At 40.5% G+C, this 20,102-nt stretch overlaps 1 protein-coding gene and 2 long non-coding RNA genes across 7 annotated transcripts in view; 1 reads left to right on the top strand and 2 right to left on the bottom strand.

Moving 5' to 3' along the window:
- Window positions 1–767: 767 nt before the first annotated feature.
- On the bottom strand, window positions 768–4,989 carry LOC107310064. The gene is made up of 2 exons (XR_001553459.2): window positions 4,396–4,989; window positions 768–3,146 (listed from the first exon to the last, which is right to left on the bottom strand). It is a non-coding gene; the product is annotated as an uncharacterized LOC107310064 (long non-coding RNA).
- Window positions 4,990–5,429: 440 nt separating this feature from the next.
- Window positions 5,430–9,777, top strand: LOC116653133. Its single transcript, XR_004306512.1, has 2 exons — window positions 5,430–5,978; window positions 6,484–9,777. It is a non-coding gene; the product is annotated as an uncharacterized LOC116653133 (long non-coding RNA).
- Window positions 9,778–10,321: 544 nt separating this feature from the next.
- MON2 (MON2 homolog, regulator of endosome-to-Golgi trafficking) overlaps window positions 10,322–20,102 on the bottom strand; it is a 65,732-nt gene continuing 55,951 nt past the window's right edge. For 4 of the 5 annotated variants that reach the window (XM_015855341.2, XM_015855348.2, XM_015855359.2 and 1 more), the window contains 5 exons: window positions 16,464–16,524; window positions 15,060–15,183; window positions 14,090–14,297; window positions 13,182–13,264; window positions 10,322–11,775 (listed from right to left, as the gene is read on the bottom strand). In XM_015855341.2, the coding sequence (XP_015710827.1) occupies window positions 11,612–11,775; window positions 13,182–13,264; window positions 14,090–14,297; window positions 15,060–15,183; window positions 16,464–16,524 (640 nt within the window). In that variant the 3' untranslated portion in view covers window positions 10,322–11,611. The remainder of the gene's footprint in view (window positions 11,776–13,181; window positions 13,265–14,089; window positions 14,298–15,059; window positions 15,184–16,463; window positions 16,525–20,102) is intronic. The other variant, XM_015855373.2, reaches the window with a different exon arrangement.

The following is a 20,102-nucleotide window of genomic DNA, read 5'->3' as shown; positions in this document are numbered from 1 at the left end:
TACACCTTTACTAGATCAGGTTGCCCAGGGCCCCGTCCAACCTGGTCTTGAACACCTCCAAGGACGGGGCATCCACAACCTCCCTGGGCAGCCTGTTCCAGGGCCTAACCACTCTCCTAGTGAAGAACTTCCCCCTAACATCCAACCTAAATCTTCCCTCTTTTAACTTAAAACCATTTCCCCGTGTCCTGATATTTTCAGCCTTTTCGAAGAGTTTACTCCCCTCCTGGGTGTAAGTTCCCTTCAGGTATTGAAAGGCTGCAATCTTAATGCTCATTCTAAAAGAGAAATGAAAGCATCCCATGAAAAGCAATACATGTAACTTATCACATGTACAGGTATCTTTCAAGTGCTTGTATACTTAAGTGCTTAAAGATGTAACTCTCTAGAAACTGGCATTTCCCCTTACTGTCTTGAGCTGCTCCCTGGCATAAGCAGGAGGCCTTTCCCATTACACGCGCTGCCCAGGATCCATTACAGCAGAAGAACTGGGGCAGCCTCAGTGAAGGCAAGTGCTCCAATACCAGTTCTGCCTGCATGGGAACACAGCACTCTCCTTGGGGACACAGAGGGCAACTGCACCCTGCAGGGAAGCAACTATCTGGAATTTTAGAAGATTTTAGGTTGATGTCTGCCAGTATGTTTAGAAGCAGCATTGACAGACAGTAGCTGGAGGGGTGAGCAGCTGGTGACTGTTCTTCACAATATAGGTAAGACAATAGCACAAAAAGACATCAAACCAGGGAATAAGAGCATCTAAAGCTTAATTGTCTCTGCTGTGAATCTCAATACGTTTTTATTATTCCATGAGTCAAAAGAAGCGCTCAGAAGAGCTACGGAGGAACATGTCTTGCAGTACTTTCTCACCCAGCACAGCAAACAATACACAATAGAGATACTATAAACTAAATAACTTTACACAGAAATTCCATCAGCTCAGCCATGTGCCTACTTTAATTTCTATAACAAATTCACACGAGAAGTTTGAGTGAGTGAAACCTCCGAAGAATAAAAGGGGAAAAAAAATCAGCAAGAAACAATACCATAGACAATAACGCGCCAGCAGTACAGCTTTTTAATTGGCATGATGCAATTCTTCTTTCCGAACCAATCCATCAAATCACAATAAGGGATCACTGCATTTGGAAGATAGCAGCCACTCTTTCCATTTTAGGTTTCCACAACGTTTTCAGTAATACCAGCTTCGATTTTGCAGTATCACGAAGATGAGGTTCTCCACTGCACTGAAGAATTGATCTTTTTGTGCCTTGAAGCATCATGTTGCAGTGCTATTTGTGTAAATAAGCTGTGCAAGTTGGACAGTTAAGCAGTAAATACTATGACAAAGCTAAGCATGGACTCATATGGAGTCTGAATTCTATACGCAAGGGAGCTCTGCACTAAGAAAGGTCTGGCTATCCCTACTGCACAACTATGCATCTTGAACACAGCTCCCTGAGGAAATCATTATGTACCTAAAGGCTACCAATACATTACTGAGTCCTACATGGACACGAGGACAAACCACTGCACAACCTCAATCTCCTACCTCACCTGTGTCATTTTAGTAGCTCTGTCTTATTTTAGTACGGGTTCTGGACACCCTCCTGAAGTTACAATCCACAGCATGAAGAATTGATTACTTAGGCAGCAAATGAAGTTTGAGAGATATTACACAGGAGGTAAGTACTTAATGGTAGTATATTGGAACATCTTTTCCCATTGATTTGCTCAGCTCAGGAAAAAAAAGAAGAAAAACCACACACACAAAGGGAGCCAGATCCCAGTTTTACTCAAGTTCCCTGAGCACAGGAAAAGAAAGCAAGATAGAGGACAATTTCACACCACCCACCTACAGGCACTTAGCTCAGCTAAAGCTCCTTCACCTCCCTTGCAATCAACCTGCAGAGGCAAACTCTTCTGTAAGGACCATTCAGATCAAATTATGTTTGTTAGGGTGCCTGAAACTGTGATTTACATCAAGTTTCTCTTTCTGCCACCTCCACTGAGAGATGAACTTAGTGGGTTACCCAGCTAAAAGAGATGCCTAAACGGAGATGGGGAAAATATCACCATAACTTCCAGAGCAATCCTCGAGGGGGTTCGTTTGCCAACTGCTGTTTCTTGGGATGTGAAAAGAAGGAATCTTTTGTATCCCTGTGCCTGTTTCAGTTAAGGTGGGAAAAACAAACAAACAAACAAATTTGATAGCTGTTTTGTTTCAAAGAGAACCATTAACATGCTATTAGCAAGCATGAAAATGCTTTCACTTTATGTTATGGAAGAGCTTGAATTAGCAGATAATGCACTGCTCAACATACAAATGAAGTATTACTGAATTAAACTTGCCAGTGAGAGCGCTCCTTATATTCTGCAGGGCACTTTACATTCAGCTGAGGTGAAAGAGCCACCTTTATGTGTGTTCTAAAGGCAGAAGGAGTGCAAACAGTCATAAAAACGAGCCAAAGAAACAAATATCTCAAAGTCTGCCCAACTCTTACCCATAATAATACATGAGAACTGTGAACTGGAGCCAGTGCTAATACATCAACTTTGAAGCTCTTAGCTTATAGCTTTAACTTTTGCTGCGAACTGAAAGGATTAACTATAAACTGCTGGCGGCCACATCTCATAAGGGCTGGAAAATTAACTCTCATTTTTAGAAACATAAGAGACAGTTACGCGCGTTTATTGTAAATGTTTTAATGCATTTCAAGTTTAAGCCACGGTGATAAGCGGTCAACACGCTGAATCCCAATCAGAACGATACCCTCAGCCAACGCTACGAACACAGCAGCAATTTTAATCAGTTCACGAGAGAAGATTCACCGTTTCTTTTTCACACAAACACACAAAATAATAAAGAAATCACGGTACAGAAATCAAAATCTCCGAAGTTCGCCTACAAAAAGCTGCTGGCACCAAGCTGTACAATGATAGTCAACCACGCTGTGAAACAGTCTTCTCACTGTAAGGAAAGCGGCGATTCAGATCGCTTGTTAGGCATTCACATCTTTTACTATTCAAATCAGAGCGTTTAAGATCACGCATACAAGTTTTGCACAGAAAATACAAGTCGGTCATCACTCAAGTCTTCACGAAATAGAAAATCCACCTTCCAGCGGTGCCATAACAAGGTGTAAGCACTGGGAAAAAAAAAAACGCAGACACTCGCTCTTCAGATCAAATTTAAGTGCCCTCCAAGCAGCGTGAAACTAATGGTTTCTCACCCGGGCTGCAAAAGCAGCAGCATCCCACTGACAGGGTCAGAACCAGCACGTCCCAGCGGCCACGGCTGGGCAGGAGGAGAGGAAAGGAGGAAAAGAACCCCTGCCACCTCAGCAGCATCCAATCCCGGGAAAACAAAGGGGATTCCCATTGTCATTGTCTTCGTCTGCAGCTGATCATCACCAGCACTAGCAAGGCAGTAGCTTGCGCAGTTATCTCCACAGCGGGCAATGTCACAACCCGACCAACAGCACAAACTACTACCTCAGCCAGGCCTGGCGCACCCGGCCCCCGCTGGGGGGAACGAGCAGGCAGACACCGCGTCACCGATAAACGAAGTTACGGGGAGAAACAGCAGGAAGATAAAAGGGCTCTGGGGTCTTTTGATGATCCTCGTCTCCTTTATCTGCTGCAGACATCAACCAGACTCCTCTCGTCTGACTGAAAAGCGGAGGGAAACCCCGCCCAGCTCCCTCCCCAGCGCTGCCCTTTTCCTTGCATGACCTGAAGCCGACGGGCAGAGCTCCATTTAGCAGATACATCATAGACCCCAGCTGGTGCAGCAAAGGGCACGTTTAATTTCAAACAGCCGCACGCCTATAACAGATGGGGAGGGGAAGGAGGGAGAGAGGGAGGAAGGAAAGGAAAGGAGAGAAGCGGGGGACAGCGGGCACGGCACACAGCGGGCACGGCACACAGCGGGCACGGCACACAGCGGGCACGGCACACAACAGCCCCCAGCCCGCCCGCCCCTCCCCGCGCAGAGCCGCGGCCCCGTCCCGGCGCTGACCCCCCTCCACCCCCAGCAGCGCGGGCTGAGGGCGCTGCCCGGCCCCGCTCTCTCAGCCCGCAGGGCCGGGTGAGATCTCCGCGCCAGCGCCCTCGGCGGGGAGCGCGCGGCCGCTTCTCCCGGGCCGCAGCGCCGGCGGGAAGAAGGAAGCCGAACCCTGGAGGGCGCAGCCCTCGCGATCGTGGAAGGGAAAGCGCTCGCCTTGCCGAGGCCGCAGACAAAGGCGCGCCGGGCGACCCCGCTCCCGCCGCGGCTCCGTCCCTCGCTGCCGCCGCCACCGCCGCCGCCTGTGTGTCCGGCCGAACCATAGGGATCGTTTAAGGCGGGGGGGAGAGAGGGGCTCATCCACTGCCCACGTGACTGGACATGTCACTCACCCGGCCGGCGCCATCTTGGGGAGGGATGGAGGGAGGGGAGGCCGCTGCCCCCGGCTCGCGTTCAAGATGGCGCGGGCGGGCGGGCACAGGAGCCGCCGCTGGCGGGACAGCGCCGCGCCACTCCCCTCCGCTCCCGCCGGACTGCGAGGGTGGGGCGGGTCAGCTGCCGTCAGGGGGATGCTGGCACATCCCGCTCTCCATCCGGGGCTCCCGGAAAGACGCGGGAAGAGCCGGCTGTCCGCCGGGGCTGATGCCGGGACCGCCGCCGGGGGGAGCTCGGCGCGACGGGACCAAGCCTGGCTGCCTCAGGGAGGCTGAGGGACTGTGCGCTCAAAGGGTTTTATTTGTTGAGTCAAATCTCTTGTGTTCTTAAATGGGAATAGACCCCAGTAGCATTGCTCCGCACTAGAAACGGACTGAACGTCAGTACGAGCACACAAAGCGAAAAGCGAGTTCATTTTGTCCCTCAGCACATCTGGAGAACAAACTGCCAAAAAGCGCTACCAAAGCACGAGAAGAATTAGGGCAGGACTCAAACCCACAGATAAGTACTTCTGCAGCGATGCAGTGTGTGTCCAGGTGTGGAGCCCTCAAGTAAAAAAGACATGGAGATTTGGAAAGGGTCCAGAGGAGGGACAGAAAATGATCAGGGGCTGGAGCACCTCCCCTATGAGGACAGGCTGAGGGAGTTGGGTTTGTTCAGCCTGGAGAAGAGAAGGTTGCGGGGTGACCTCATTGCAGCCTTTCAATACCTGAAGGGAACTTACTCCCAGGAGGGGAGTAAACTCTTCGAAAGGGCTGATAATACAGGACTAGGGGAAATGGTTTTTAAGTTGAAAAGAGGGAAGATTTAGGTTGGATGTTAGGGGGAAGTTCTTCACTAGGAGGTGGTGAGGCCCTGGAACAGGCTGCCCAGGGAGGTGTGGATGCCCCGTCCTTGGAGGTGTTCAAGCCAGGTTGGACGGGGCCCTGGCAACCTGATCTAGTAAAGGTGTATGTTTGGTGGCCCTGCCAGGCAGGGGGTTGGAACTACATGATCCTTGAGGTCCTTCCAACCTGAGTCCATTCTGTGTGTGTGTGTGTGATAACCCCGCTTGCAGCTGAGCATAAAGGAAATAGAATTGCCTTGGGTTCGTTAGCACAAAGCCAGCCACACAGCTTGGTCCTAGCACAAAACCCACAGCTTCAGAGATAGCTTGGAAATGTGTTGAGAAAGTCATGCTGGAAAGCAGCCAAAGCACTGCCCCCGAGATCCAAAGATGGAAATACTAAATGATGATCCTATAGTTGCTTGCTTTAAAGTTCTCACCTATGTTGGGTGCAGTCGGGTTGATATTACATTGATTGCTTGTTTAAAAGACACTGAAACCAGTGAGATTCTGCTGGAGGAAATACACCGACCATTTCTGGTACGTTTATAAAGTATATATGGTTTTGATACTGACTGCAAAGTTGAACATCCTACAAGTCCTTACATAAAGCCACGTAATGGTATTTCACACAGTCAGTAAGACTTAGAGTAATTCTGCTATTTCAGGTCAATGCAGAGGAAGCTAAACACTACAAAGGAATGGGTACACCAAGTAAGTGCAGGTTCTGCTCAGCTACTTGTGTAGGGGTGAAAAACCAGCCCTGAAAAATAAGCACAGGTGGAAAAATCTAAGTGCTTATTTAAAAAAGCAAACAAACAAAAAACCAGAAAAGTGACTTCTTGTTCATGATGATAAAAATAAGCAGAGATCTGTGGTTTTTGCCTTATTTTGCACTTCCTGAAGATTTTATTTTATCTTCCTGAAGATTACTACTTTGTTAGCAATTATTTAAATGTTTGCTTGCAATTAAACAATAGCCTTTGTGCTAAGATTGCAATCTTTTCCAATTAAGAAACGCATTTCACATAATTAGTAATTCGGTATCTCATTTTTAAAGTTCAATCTTTTTTTTTTTCTTTCAGAAAATGTTCCAAGTACATTTTCCCCAGTTATTTAACATCCCATTAGTTAGCATAGGGCTCTATCTGGATGCAAAAGTGGAATGATATGGAAAATGGTATTCAAACTCATTCTTTCTTACATCGCTCTGTTTCAGACGTGCTGGATGCACTCAGGAAATACACGGTGATTAAAAGAGGACAGAACTGTTTGTAGCTACCATTCAGCTTTCAGACAGAGGACATCACTGACCTGTCCTATGCATGGAAGAGGAAAAAGCAAGCTGCCTTCTTTTTCAGCTCCTAATCTGTTTCCAACTTGGAACTGATTGACTCCAGCTGGATAAAGTACAACTGAGCTGCAAGAAGCTCAGACCGTGGTTTAGCTCTTCAATAACTTGCTTCTCACTCTCACAAGGCAGGGCTGCATACTACTCCATCAAGTCACTGCATTCTCTGTGAGGCTTTGGCAACTCATAACTGCTTAAAAATTTAAGAGATTATAGTGCATTTGGCTTCAATACAGATTATTGATTTCATATTTTATGAGAAAATATTTAAATAAGACTTGTCTAAAATAAATGTAAACGTCTTTCCTCATTTGTTCTAGGGCAGCACTGTGCACAGAGTCGAGGGATAATTTAGAGTTAAGGCAGTGCTGTATCATGCTACAACGCCAAACCCGGAGGCATGAACAGATGTTCAGTGAGCATATCTGCAAGTAATAGTTCTGATGTACTCCAGAAACTGGTTCTTTGTACATGTACATACGAGTAGTACTGTGTGCATCATATTCCTGTCCCCTTCCATGCTTCCTTGTGAAAGAGGCTGATCAAAACCAGACTTCCATCTGCACATTCTGAAGGTATTCTATTGGTGGCAATCCAGGTCTGACTGCTATTTTGTTTTGTGGGGTCTCAGTCCCTTTCCTGATATGACCTGATGTAATAGGGGAAAGACGATAGAATCCTTTGGTAAGGAAGCCAGCAACTTAAGCAATTCCTTAACAACTTTACAGTTCCAAGAAACAGGTAACATTGAAAACAACAGAGGAGGCAATGCCTGGTTTGCCAGCAGTCTGTCACCCTGACCAACTTCAACAATCTTGAAGATGTCAGCTTTGGAAATATTACCGCTCATTCCAAAATGAAACTCTGAACATGCTAAACACGAATCTGACTTGGAAGGGATTTTCCTTCTTTGTTATCTCTGGGCAACCCCTCCTGAAAAACTGAAAGGAAACCAAAACAAAAACCAACCCAACACACCTTCTTAACAAAATTAAACAGGCATAAGCGGTGGGCTTTAAGTATGGTTCAACTTTGCAGTATTTGTGAGCAAAACAATAAGATGGTAGCTGTATTTAACACATCCTTTCCGTTGAGAACATGCTTCGGGTGAAAAGAGCATTATAGTGTTGACAAATGAGATTCATTTAATTAACAAACACTGCTGCAAAACATTTTCAGAACTGGTTTTGATAGTGTTAATGACAGCCATTTTTATACTGGAGTAATTTCCTAAGGAAAGCCATCAAAACATGGGAAACCATCAGTCTCCTATTCAATAAAGGTGGCAAAATAAAATGGAGAAATCTCAGTGCTGCTTGAGTGCAGAATCTTATGTTTGTCTTGATGAATTGCATCTTGTTGTTTGGGAGACGGCCTCCCTGTAGTTGAGGTATTCAGTATAATCCTGTTTTCTGGCATCACTTGTAATACTGCTTTTCTTGCATCTTCCTTTTTTTTTTTTATTATTATGAAAGAATTCTGTGCAATTCAAAATCTGAAGAGAGTTTTTTGTGCATCTTGCCTACGTCATTATCTGTGTTTCCACTGAATAAATCCTGAAGGCTGTAAGAAACAAATGTTGAGTTCTACTGTATTTATTTAGAAAGAATGAGTAGCCTCATCTGATCTACATTCCAGCACACACAAAGGCAGTATAAAGCATATTACCACTGTAATATGCTTGTGTTAGTATAGCAAAACACACATTTTTTACTGAAACATACTTGTGAAACTTGAAGATTATTTACTCCCCAAATGAAATCTATGTTTTACCTGTTGTTTTTGCTGGAGTTGTGCTTGCCCTGATAAGCAAAATACTACATAGACAAACAGGTGTCCCTGCTCCCAAAACTTACACAAGAGAGTCACGGACATACTAGAGGGAGCCTAACAAAGGTCCACAAAGATGCTTCTAAGAGTAACCTTTCTTGTAAGAAAGTTCCTGCTGCAGCCATCTGCTCCTTCTTAGAGCTACGTCATGTTAAATCCTTGTGTACACTGGGGCAGTGCTCATGGCATTGAGACATACAAGGTTTTCCAAGTAATCAACCATCTTGATATGAGCTTTGTAATAATGTGGAAGACCCTCACATTTTCTCTTTGGATTCCCAATCCACATTTCTTTTTAAGGTTAGGGAGAAGAAGAAGAAAAAAAAAGTGAATAACGTGGTTACATTTGTCAGTTAATGTTTCTCTTCTAACTTCCAGCTGACATATTTCTATACACTCAGCTGAACAACCTTTTCTAGCTGATTTCACTGACACAACACAGACCTCGATCCTGAAAATGTCCATTTATTTTATTTCACAAGCCTAAGCAACCCTATAGACTTGAAAAGAACAACTTGGACAAGGGTTTACTCAATAGGAAATGTTAAATTTTTTCAGGAACAGAACTATCTTGCTTGGGACAGATGTAAGAATATGAAATTTAAATACTCAAGAATGCTGTTTACATGAAAGAAGCCCTAAGAATATTTAGCAAGAAGTAAAAATGAAAAGAAGAAACTGAAACTCTTAAGTCAGAGGGAATATTTAAGTGCTGGACGAGGCACAGAAAACAGAAAAATTCTTATTTACAGCAAAAATTGCTAAAATAAAAGTCTTCTCTAAACTAAGTCCTTTTGTTTTCCGTTCTCAAACTACTTATACAGAAAGTATTTTGAGTACGGTCAACCTCAACTTGCATGTCCAAAACATGCCTCAAATAGCAAAGATATTATCCATTTGATAATAAAGAGGAAAGGAAGGAAAGCTACCTTAGTGGAAGTTTATTTCAGAGCCCTTAGAAGATTAATATCTGGTTGATAAAGTCAGGTAAGACTCACACAACCCCACACCCTCTTTGAAATAAAGCTGAAGATTTGATCAATTAGACGGGATGAATCTGTGCTATCACTGAAAAAGCAGACAGGACTTAATGACAAACAAACTCATGCACACTTTGGTCTGCATGCCTCCTTCCAGAATTTCTTGTTAAGTTAGCAGATCTTAAAGCAAAGCGATACCCTTTCTCTGCTCAACCTCCTGTTTTCTTTGAGGACTTAATAGGCCTTGACTTTCACTAAGTAGTAGAGCATCTGCATACACTTTCAGAGTATGGATAATCTTGTTATTTGTACCTGGGACCCAGCTCTGCTTCTCCAAACAGGCTATTTTGACAAAAAAAAAAAAATCTATTAATAGGAAGGAAGGTCTTTGTTCCCTTAATGTAAAACGTGTTTTTTAAAAACTATTTGCATTTGAAGATTGAGTTCCACGCAGCCTTGGTCAAAGGAGATATGTGCAAGATCTGGAAGCATCACTCTAAATATGCCTTTGGAAAGGATCACAAAAGTGGAATTTCATAGGATCAAGCTGTTCAAAGGTGTGGTAGCAAACATTATTTGCAGAGGGTGCTTCTAACCCTGACCAGTTCCTTGCAACTTGACTTGAAGCTCCTACAATTCCTGCTTCTATTCACAAGTTCCAATTAACGTCCTTTCAGTCAGCAAAGTGTAAAGTGAACAGATCTAGTACCACGGTAATCACTTTTAATATCTACAAAGACTTCAATGCCCAAAGGAAAGCTCTGAAATACACAGAAAGGCACCTTTTTTTTCCTCTTCTTTTTTTTTCTTTTTTCTTTTTTTAAAAACATTTGACCTTTGTGCTTTCACATTACAGGCTAAAATATATGAACACAGGCAAAGCACTGAACGAATCATTATTTCAGTAAGAGTTTAAATGCTGTCACAAATGTTATAAACAACACTAGTAGAAGTGTTTTGCTTCAGTTGTGTGTTATGTGACACTGGAAGAGAATTCTCATTCACTTAATGAAAATTGTACTGAGCTTCCAAACGAGCAGCTGTCTTTAAAAATACACTTCTCGTGGTTTTATATCAGAGAGTTTATAATTAAAAGGTTAGAACAATTTGGATTTAAAAGACATTACAAAACAAAGCACTTAAAATTACTGAACAAAGTATTACAGCCAAGTATTTCAGATATTTGAAATCCCCTTTCTTGGGTCATGATTCAAAGTCTACGATACCTACAAGTAAGGTCAAAAAAGACTAATGACCCACAAGTATGTATTTGTTTAAAGCAAGGCTGCAACTACAGAAATGAACAGAATTGAGTATAACAAACATTTAGAATGAAATATATTAAGAAGTGAGGTATGGTAGTGTTGAAGTGCTACAGTGGATTTCTGCATATTCAAACCTATTCCAGGTCAACGATGTTTGAGATCAGCAGGCTACTGCCTGCTTGCTGCAATCCTGTCATATGACCTCTTCATTTAGATGTCCGATGGCCACAGAGAAGATACATTCAATTAAGCAAAAAACTAATAACATGATCAGATATGAACAAGCATATCTGGCAATTCAGAAGGCAAAGTATAAGTAAAAATGCAAGCATACAGCTTATAATAAATACTTTTTCAAGCATTTAACATTATCAACATTTTTAAAAAGAATTTAAATAATAAATGCAACTATTTTATACAGAACTGTACCATTTATTATACACACAAGTATTTCAGTTCCCTTTGTTTACAAAGGCTGGTTACAGATATATGGAATGTTACAGTACCATCTTGCATAAAATTTTAGTACAATTCGTACTTCAAAAAAAGGGTGCAAAACACCAGCCTCATAAATCTGACTGAATTGAAATATTTTTAATTACATCATTAACACATACACAACAAGCTGTACATAAGCCCACTTTTCAATCACCACTTCAAGATACTGTAGCAAGTACATTAGATTATAAATGATTCCGACTACTCAGTTAAAATTATTAAAGGTTTGCACTGCTACCCACTCTGGAACCTTTGAGATATAGCTTGAATTCATGAATTACTGAGCTCTTGTTAGTACAGTTAAAAGGCAGTCAGCATTGGTTGCCAAGTACTAGTCACAAGAGATTTCCTCAGAGAAACTTCACCTGGGAACAAACATTTTTGGATACTTTTTGCCTTCAAAAATGAAAAAGTTTTATGGGGTCAAGACTCTCCGTTCTGTACCTTGGATGCTGGTGGATGCATGAAGTCCTTAAATGGAACTAATGCCTCTTTGAGAGCAGAGCACACTTCTGATGAGGAGCAGGTGATACATTCTACTAAAGTCGGGTACAAGGCAATAACTTGTGCCCATGTGTTAGCATCAACTGCAAGGCAGAAAAGAACAGATTACATCACTTAGTACTGCTCAAAATTCTCACAACGCTGTATTACATAAATAAGTTCAGGACACGTTCACATGCCCGAACACAGGTATGCAGTGCTACTGGGACACTGAGACATCTCTACAGGGCTCTCAGGTATGATGTAGGACTTGCACAAGAGCCACACTTCTGAAGCAGCAGGTGGAAGCCAGATGACATATCCACAAAATGGCGTTGTGTGCTTTTGTTTCTACATGTGATTCACTCACTGTATTTTCTTGGATGTAGAGCATCTGACACTTTAAAGATACTACTTCTGTTAAGTCTATAACACATACACATTTTTCTATTGGCTTTTTTCAGCTATTGATAGGAAGCACACATTTTACTTCTGGAAATATCAGCAACAAGACTATCTATTAATTTCAAATTATTTCCAGATTACCAGAACTATAAAAATCAGAGGGAGAAACTCAATCAGGGCACAATATATATATGAAAATCTGTTAGTTGCAGAGTACAATGCAGCTAGTTTAACAAGGTATTAAGCACTATGATGACACTAATGATATGCATAATAATGAGCATCTGATAATAGCTTGAATATCTGGAACTACAGAAGAAGGGAAACAACCCATCAGTACAGACAAAAAAATCTATCAGAAGTTCACTTAGTATCTCCCAAGATTTTCGGTGGGAACCCTCTGCATACAGAAGGTGCAGCTTACAGGAGGAACAGGGTATGTTCACATAAATAAAGTAATGCCCACCAGTTTCAATCAGTCCTTTAAATACAACTGTCAAACATTCACATCGCCACTTGGCATCAATGAGCAAAAGAAATGCTTCTCATTTGTTTCTCATTCTGGGGACAGGAGGTACTACAGCAGAAAGGGAGGGGAAGCAAGACTTCACATTTAAGTGTTTAACAGCCTGCTTATCCATTTAATTGAACACCCCTTTTACTGGGGAGCACACCTATGTGAACCAGATCCACAGCAATCTAAAAAAGCTAGAATGAAAAGAAAGAAGATACAGTAAAACTAACAGCTATACGTGTGTGTGTGTGTGTGTGTGTGTGTGTGTGTGTGTGTATACACACACACAAATTCTGTTAACATTTTATGGAAGTTTTGTTTGTTTTTAAAAGATACCAAGATCTATCTAACACACGACATCGGAACAAGAATGAAGTTTTCTATTTTTAAATGTATCTTAGAACCTTATATTGTTAGATATACTGGAAAATGTTTTTTCTACATGCCACTGATATATACGCATAGAATACTGAATCTCACAGATTATACTTTCCAATTTGTGTGAAAAGCACTACAGGAAAGAATAAACACATCTTTGTGACAGATAAAGCTTTATCTCACTTAGAATTATGTTATTTAGCAATAACTTACCATTTTCAGGCTGAGTTTTTTTAAGTGAATCTATGAGAGTACTGACAGCTTTTAAAACAAATATGATCTCTGTTACTTGTTGCCTGCAAAGGGAAAACGCAAACAATCAGCAATCCATTTCTGTCTCAAGATTATAAATTTTCTGTGAAACTTACATAACATTAAAAAAGTAATGGAAACAGCTGCCTACCAAAGGATATTAAGAGACCAAGGTTATTGTTTAACTTTTCCACCATGATAGCGACTGCCAGCTAGGATGGCTTTCAATTTAATATTAGAGACAGTGACAGAATATGTGTTTCAATCTGAAAATATTCATGTACATGATTAGCTGTAAAATGGAAAGAATCAGTTTCATCAGTCACAATCAAAAACTCCAAAACCATTTCAGCTGAGGTTAACTGAAATCTAACTAAGTCCCCATTTGTGAAAGAATTTCCTTGTTCTCAGGGCAATTTTCTGTTTCAAGAGCAATTACTTGAGTAATGATTCACAGTATTGCTGTTTATATATTTTGTCTTATTGTCAAGAAGACTCTCTACCTCTCAGTTTAGAAACCAGCTCTGCTAGGAATAAGGGGAAATTAGATTTTGGAAATATTATGTTAGAGAGACCAGAATCATTCTTTCAACAACTGATAATATTTATTACTGAATTACACTCCTCAGTGTAACAGCACTGAGCATGACCATTATTTTTTAAAAGCTCTTTCTGGTCAACAGACATTTGGTATCTTTTTTTATTTATTTGAAGCATTCATCGTATACTTCTCAAGCTTTAAATTGCATACATCCCTAAAGCACACCCATACACACAAATACCTCTAACACACAACAGATGTATTCCGAATGCAGAACTCTCAAATGGTACTGATAATACCCTTTATTTCCTAAGGGCATCACACATACCTTGGAAGAGGACATTTGCCACTCAACCTCTCGTCTTCTATGTAGCGATGTAATACATCCTGTGACCTTTTCAAGAGCACAGAAAGTGCCATTCTAGAGATGTAGCCTTCCTGAGGAGTTGTGACTTTATTACTGAATGAAAACTGGAGCAGTGTTTCAAAACACACCTTAGAAAACTCCTCTCTCAATCGAATATCTATTTCTGCTTCTGCCAAAGTAAAACATCATAATTAATTGAGCACTGTGCATGTTAGTACGCTGGATGTTTCATTTCAATCAGTTAATTATAGTTTGCAAAAAGGTTATTAGTCCTGTAATATTAAAAAAAAAAGATTAACAGTGATATGGACAAATATTAAGAACACGTTCTAAGGAAAGGTTGACCGTGTAATATTCACAACAGTTCAAATACAAAAGAATATTCAGCACATTTATTAACGTGTCACCTGCTTAATGCTGCTTTAACAACAAAGTGCATCAAATTATGTAACAAAAACAAACAAAATAAAAAGTGACAGGAACATCCCCCTTCCTCCACCACCAGTACTAATAGTTGCTACTATACAATGTAATTCTTTTTTCCTTTCAAAAAATATACAGAGAAATGCTTTTGTGTTAATGTCTGGTTAGCTACAACATAACAGTTATGCTAAGGTCATTTAATGTGTAAGTACTGGATATCATGTCTTCCTTAGAATCGCCTGAAATCACTGTCAAGCACTGCAACTGGCATAAAGGAAAACTAAATATGAGAAAGTTTGGTTTCAGTATTATACATGACATTGACCAAAAAAAATAAGGAAATAGTAGTAATAAAAAGTGAAGCTTCCATAAGACAGTACAGTTTAAAGTGACTATACATGTCATGGCATTTCAGGTCTTTATCAGAATAAGTACTGTCAACATGTTTGTCACTGTCTAGCAGATATAAATATATTTTTCTGTACCTTTTGTCATTCAGCTACTATACCTGTAAATGAAGATGACTGAGAGTGTATTGAGCCTTTATTGAGCATAGTCATTATTTGACCAACAAATTCCTTAGGAATAAAGTTAGCATATGGCAGTATCTCCGTACTAATAAGCTGCACCACCTAAAATAAATGAAATACGTTTATATTGGTTTTCTGAAGATTAACACTGTGATTCTGGTAGAAGACAAACATTAAACAAAGAGACATACTAATGGAAATTTACAAAATCTTTCAATGCTGCTTAAAAGATCTGCTAATACATCTAAAAATTGTGGAACTGTGTCTAAGAGATTAAACATGAACTAATAAACTTATTTTTCGTCTTAGTTCTGAGTTTCTGAAGCAGTTATCACTCAGGTTTCCACTGACATTTGAAGCATAGTTCAAATGTGCCAGTCAAATTTACAGTTTCAAAAAGAGAAGATTTGTCAATAGGAATCTACCTCCCCCTCCACTCCATTCAATATTCTTACTAGCACATTAACACATACATCAAATGCTTACAGAGCGACATCAGCAAAACAGAACATGTGAGCTAACTAAACAAGCTGAAGGCAACAACCAAACTTAAATGTTTTCAGTCCTTGCTCTTGGTGCATTCAGTCAGGAATAAAGTGGGTTTCGATCTCTGTAAACTAATGCATTAGATTTCATAGTTCTGCTCACTGCAGACAGAACTGCTCTTGCTTTTTTTACCCAGTAATCTTCACGTCCTAACTAGAGAGACGACAGGAGTCTGACTGCACAGATACTGACATGTTTCTCTGCAACTTCCTTTCCATTGTACACCTAATCCCTGGTCTGCCACATCTCCTTATGTCCTGAATTAGTCCACAGGACCAGTCCCTCTTCATTCCAAGTATCATCTCCTCTCTTTTTTCTTTGGTGTTATCCAACCACGCATGATTTTCCTTACAATTACAACGGTCTCTGCACCTCAGAAATCATCATTTCACCATTTATGCACATTTTTATTTTGTATTGAGAATACATCTAGATTGTACTGAAGAATGAATACCACCTCTCAACAAAGAGAACATTCACTTCAGGTTCAGTCACCAGCTTCCTTTGGTTTACAATTACCTACATAATTGCTTGGCGATAACGTAATAAGTAAGAGAATGGATTAGAAGCAGAAAGACATTCTGCTTTTTCCACTCTATACTGGTTTGAACTCAAGCGGACAAGTTTTTGGCATGCAGCTTCCTATCCTTTGCAAAACCCTGAAGCAGTCAAATTTTGAGCCTCTGAATTTGTCTCCTTTTCAAATGGAAAGAAGAACATCTCAGAAAATTAACGAGTGGTTAATTTCTCAAAACAATATTTCAAAACTAAACGCAACCTGCGAATGTCACTGTTGTGTGCTTGACAATATTATACATTTACTACAGTCTCCTTACCTCAACATCAATACTCTCATTCTTCTGAAATTCTTGGATTGAGAGGTTATCAGGAGGTGCACTAAAAGTAAAGGAAATACATTATACTTCTAACTTCATAAGATGCGTAAGGAGCTAAGTATGGGAAAATGCATTATATTTAAAGTTTCACGTGCATGAAGTTGGTACAGTTATATAAACCACTGCATTAACAACAAGAATCAGAGGTAAAGAGCTGTAAAAAGTTTATGTAGTTCCATTTGTTAAATCCTCTCCTTTTCCCATTATTTAATGTTTTGTCTTTTTAAATAATATTTTAAGATCTTCAAATTGAGGAGCAGCTTCAGAGTGTGACCATTTGAAAGGGATAACTTGAAACATCTGAATTAAGATGGCGTCTGGTACTTCAACTTGCTGTTGTTGTGTATGTTTGTATCTTATATGACGGCCTTATATCAGATGGTGCCTTATTTGCTCTGGAGAAGTACACAGGATGGTCACTACTGAAAAGGCAGGAAAATAATATGGCCAATCTGCCACAGTCCCTGCCTGATTTACTGCAGCATGGGCAGATGCAAGGAAAACAGTGCTCTGGGCTGAACAAAGAGCCAAGCTGTTCAGTAAGCCGAGGAATTGGTGAAGTATGGCAGCAGCAAGCAGACCAGCATCCCCTGGCTCATTTCCAAACTCCCTCCTCAAAACTCCCAGGTTTTTCTCCACCCCCACGTCTCCCCAAGAAACAGCAGACACACACAGTGGGTAGTTCTGAGCCAGGCATGTGCTCACTAGAAAGGCAGCTGCCAGATATATGACCGTGGATCTGTGCCAGCCTTTCCCACATAGGGGTACTCATCCAGGCCTTTCTCCTCCATTCCACTCTGACTTTCAGGAATGGTTGGAGCCTTCTAAGCCTCATTCAAATGTGGTCTGTTTGCCTGACAGCTTTTTCTCTTCCCATTGTTCCTGTATGATGCTGACTGAGTCAAATAGATTTTTTACTAGGTAGGGATCTTCCTTTTCCTGTCTTTTGCATACTTAGCATGAGACACCTGGATCTGAATCTGCACATCCACAGCTAATTTCCAGTTTTGACAACTGTGACAGCATGTTCCTGTTTGAAAATAAAGATACTTCCCTGTCTCAAAGAGATTATATTGTATTTTTTATTGGCTCATGTATTAGGCTGTCAGCAAATTTGGTGCTACATGTCGAAGCAAAGAATAAGATATCAAGTAGCTGTTCATTCTATACATTCTCTAACATAAAAAAAGATAACAATGCAAACCCTTTAAATAGAAATATGAACAATTACAATACAAACGTATGCAGGTCATACTGAATTACATGGAAAGTTTTCATTCTGACGCTTCCTTGTTTATGAATGACTGACTTTCTGAGCTGAGGTTTATTTTAAAGAGGTTTTATGACCTTTCTGCTCAGTCATCTATATCTGACCTACCATGTATGTCACAGATGATGTTCTATTCTTGTTCATGCAGCAAATGACTCCCAGGTAAATAGATTTCTGTAAGATGCCCAAATGAAACATCTAAGGGCAAAAGCTTTGCTTGTTTGATGCAATACAGCCAAACTGTATAGGAAGGGTCACAAGCCAGTGCAGATATAAGATGCAGTATAATGCACACTGTAGCTCTGTGCAGGATTTTCCAGGTAAAGAGCTCCCAGCTGCAGCCCAGTGTCTAGGGAGGTCTTTAAAACCTAACAACAAAGAGCTAACAGCCACAGAGAGTCCTGCTGTGCACAGCAGCACTCTGCTCTGAAGCATCTTTTTGGAAAGTATTGATTTAATTCCCTCATGTAAGCACAGACTTCTGCTCTAGTAAATTATATATATGCATGTTTGTTGAATTTTATTTTATATAATGGCTTGACATGCTTCCGTGAAAGCCTCTGGGAGAGAAGAATGATATTAAATAATAAACAGACCAGCCTCTTACTAGAAGACAATTTTGTATAAATTGAGTTATGTGAAATGTATTTTTAAATGTCATTTTGATTTATAATAAAAATCAAGGTTATCAAGGCTTCTCAGCTGTAGCTTGCTTAAAGAAACAAGAATAATGACAACAACAAAACCTAAAACAAAACCAACAAAGCCAAAGCTTTCTGTTTGGAAGCTGTTAGCAATTACTATTTCCTTTTCCATTTATCTGGGCTCTTTTGGCTATATTTGAAATTTCTTGTACAAAGCTCCAAAGGCCATTTCTGCTGTCTTTGTACACTACAAGCATCAGTGTGTATCTCATGTCATTCAGCTCCACAGCTAGTCTGCAAACCTATTCCTCCTTGAAAGAGCATGCAGAGGATGCTCACTATTTTGAACACAGAGGTTCAGAGATTTTTGTTTAAGGGTTATTACCACAGTAGCTCTTGCTAACACCAACTCAATTTCACTGGTAGAAACAGTATTTGACCTACAGATGTAATTCCTAGGACCAGAGTGATTAGAAGAATTGTGAGTTAGGTCAGGAAAAATGTTTAAAATGTTAGAAAAGCAGAACACCAGTGAAACTGAAATAACTTCTTATCTCTCTACCTTAGGAAAATTTCTGGTTCCTCAGCCCAGTAGAGACTCAGACAATATACATACAAAAATGAACAAAGTTAGAAGGAAGAATCAGCCAAATCAGTTACATGGTATTACTAATAGGACTATTAGTTCTTACTTAGAGGGCAGTAATGCCCTGGCACAGTCTGCCCAGAAAAGCTGTGGGTATCCCACCTCTGCAGGTGTTCAAGGCCAGGTTGGATGGGGTCACTTGAGCTGGTGGGTAGCAGCCCTATCCATAGTAGGGGGTTGGAACTGGAACCAACTCAAGCTATTCTATGATTATATGATTCTGTGACTACAGTAAGGGATTTTCAAAGTTTACAGAGACGCAGACATTTCTTATTTTGAACCACCACCTCAGAAGTGGTAAATGAATTCTGAAGAACAAGGTTTTGAGGAAGGAAGGAAGATATTTACAGTTTTGTGTGAAGGAAAACAAACAAAATATCTATTGATAAAAACCCTGGAAGGAGTAATGATACTGGCCTTTAACAGCAGAAGACCAGATAACCAGAAGTGATGCTGCTGTTATCCACATGGTTCCGTGAACCACCAGCCTATTATCAATATTTTAAATTCTTTTGAACTTTAAAGCTTCTAAGTGAGAGTCAAGAAGTTCCATGCAACATCTGAGAAAAAATTTCAATTCTGATTAAAATGCTGGTCCCTTGTACCCCTTTATACACGTATATTGTAGAAAATCACAGAATACACTCTGGTCTCTTAAGAGAGAAAGTCATAGTTAAGAAAAGACAGAAATTTTTGGGCATCATAAATATTCACACAAGTAATGCCTCCTTTATCTCCAGAGAATACTCTCCCACGCATGACAGCTGGCAAAAGCTATTAATTAACTCCAACAGTTATTGTTTTTAGCAAGAAACATGTTAATATGGAACTAATATGGTTAGAACAGCTTTCAAGAAAAGTATAAATCACTTGTTAAGAAAAAGAAATTACACATTTGGCCAAAAAAAGGTCATGCAGATGACAACAGATAATACCCGTCTACACTGAAGATCTGACCATCTTACTTCCCTGGACTTACGAATGGTTAATAGCCAAAACTGAACCATGGCCAATCTGAA

This window comes from Coturnix japonica, chromosome 1 (genome assembly GCF_001577835.2).
Source record: "Coturnix japonica isolate 7356 chromosome 1, Coturnix japonica 2.1, whole genome shotgun sequence".
NCBI lineage: Eukaryota > Metazoa > Chordata > Aves > Galliformes > Phasianidae > Coturnix > Coturnix japonica.
The sequence above is the reverse complement of the archived record's forward strand: the minus strand, read 5'-3'. Positions and strand labels throughout refer to the sequence as shown.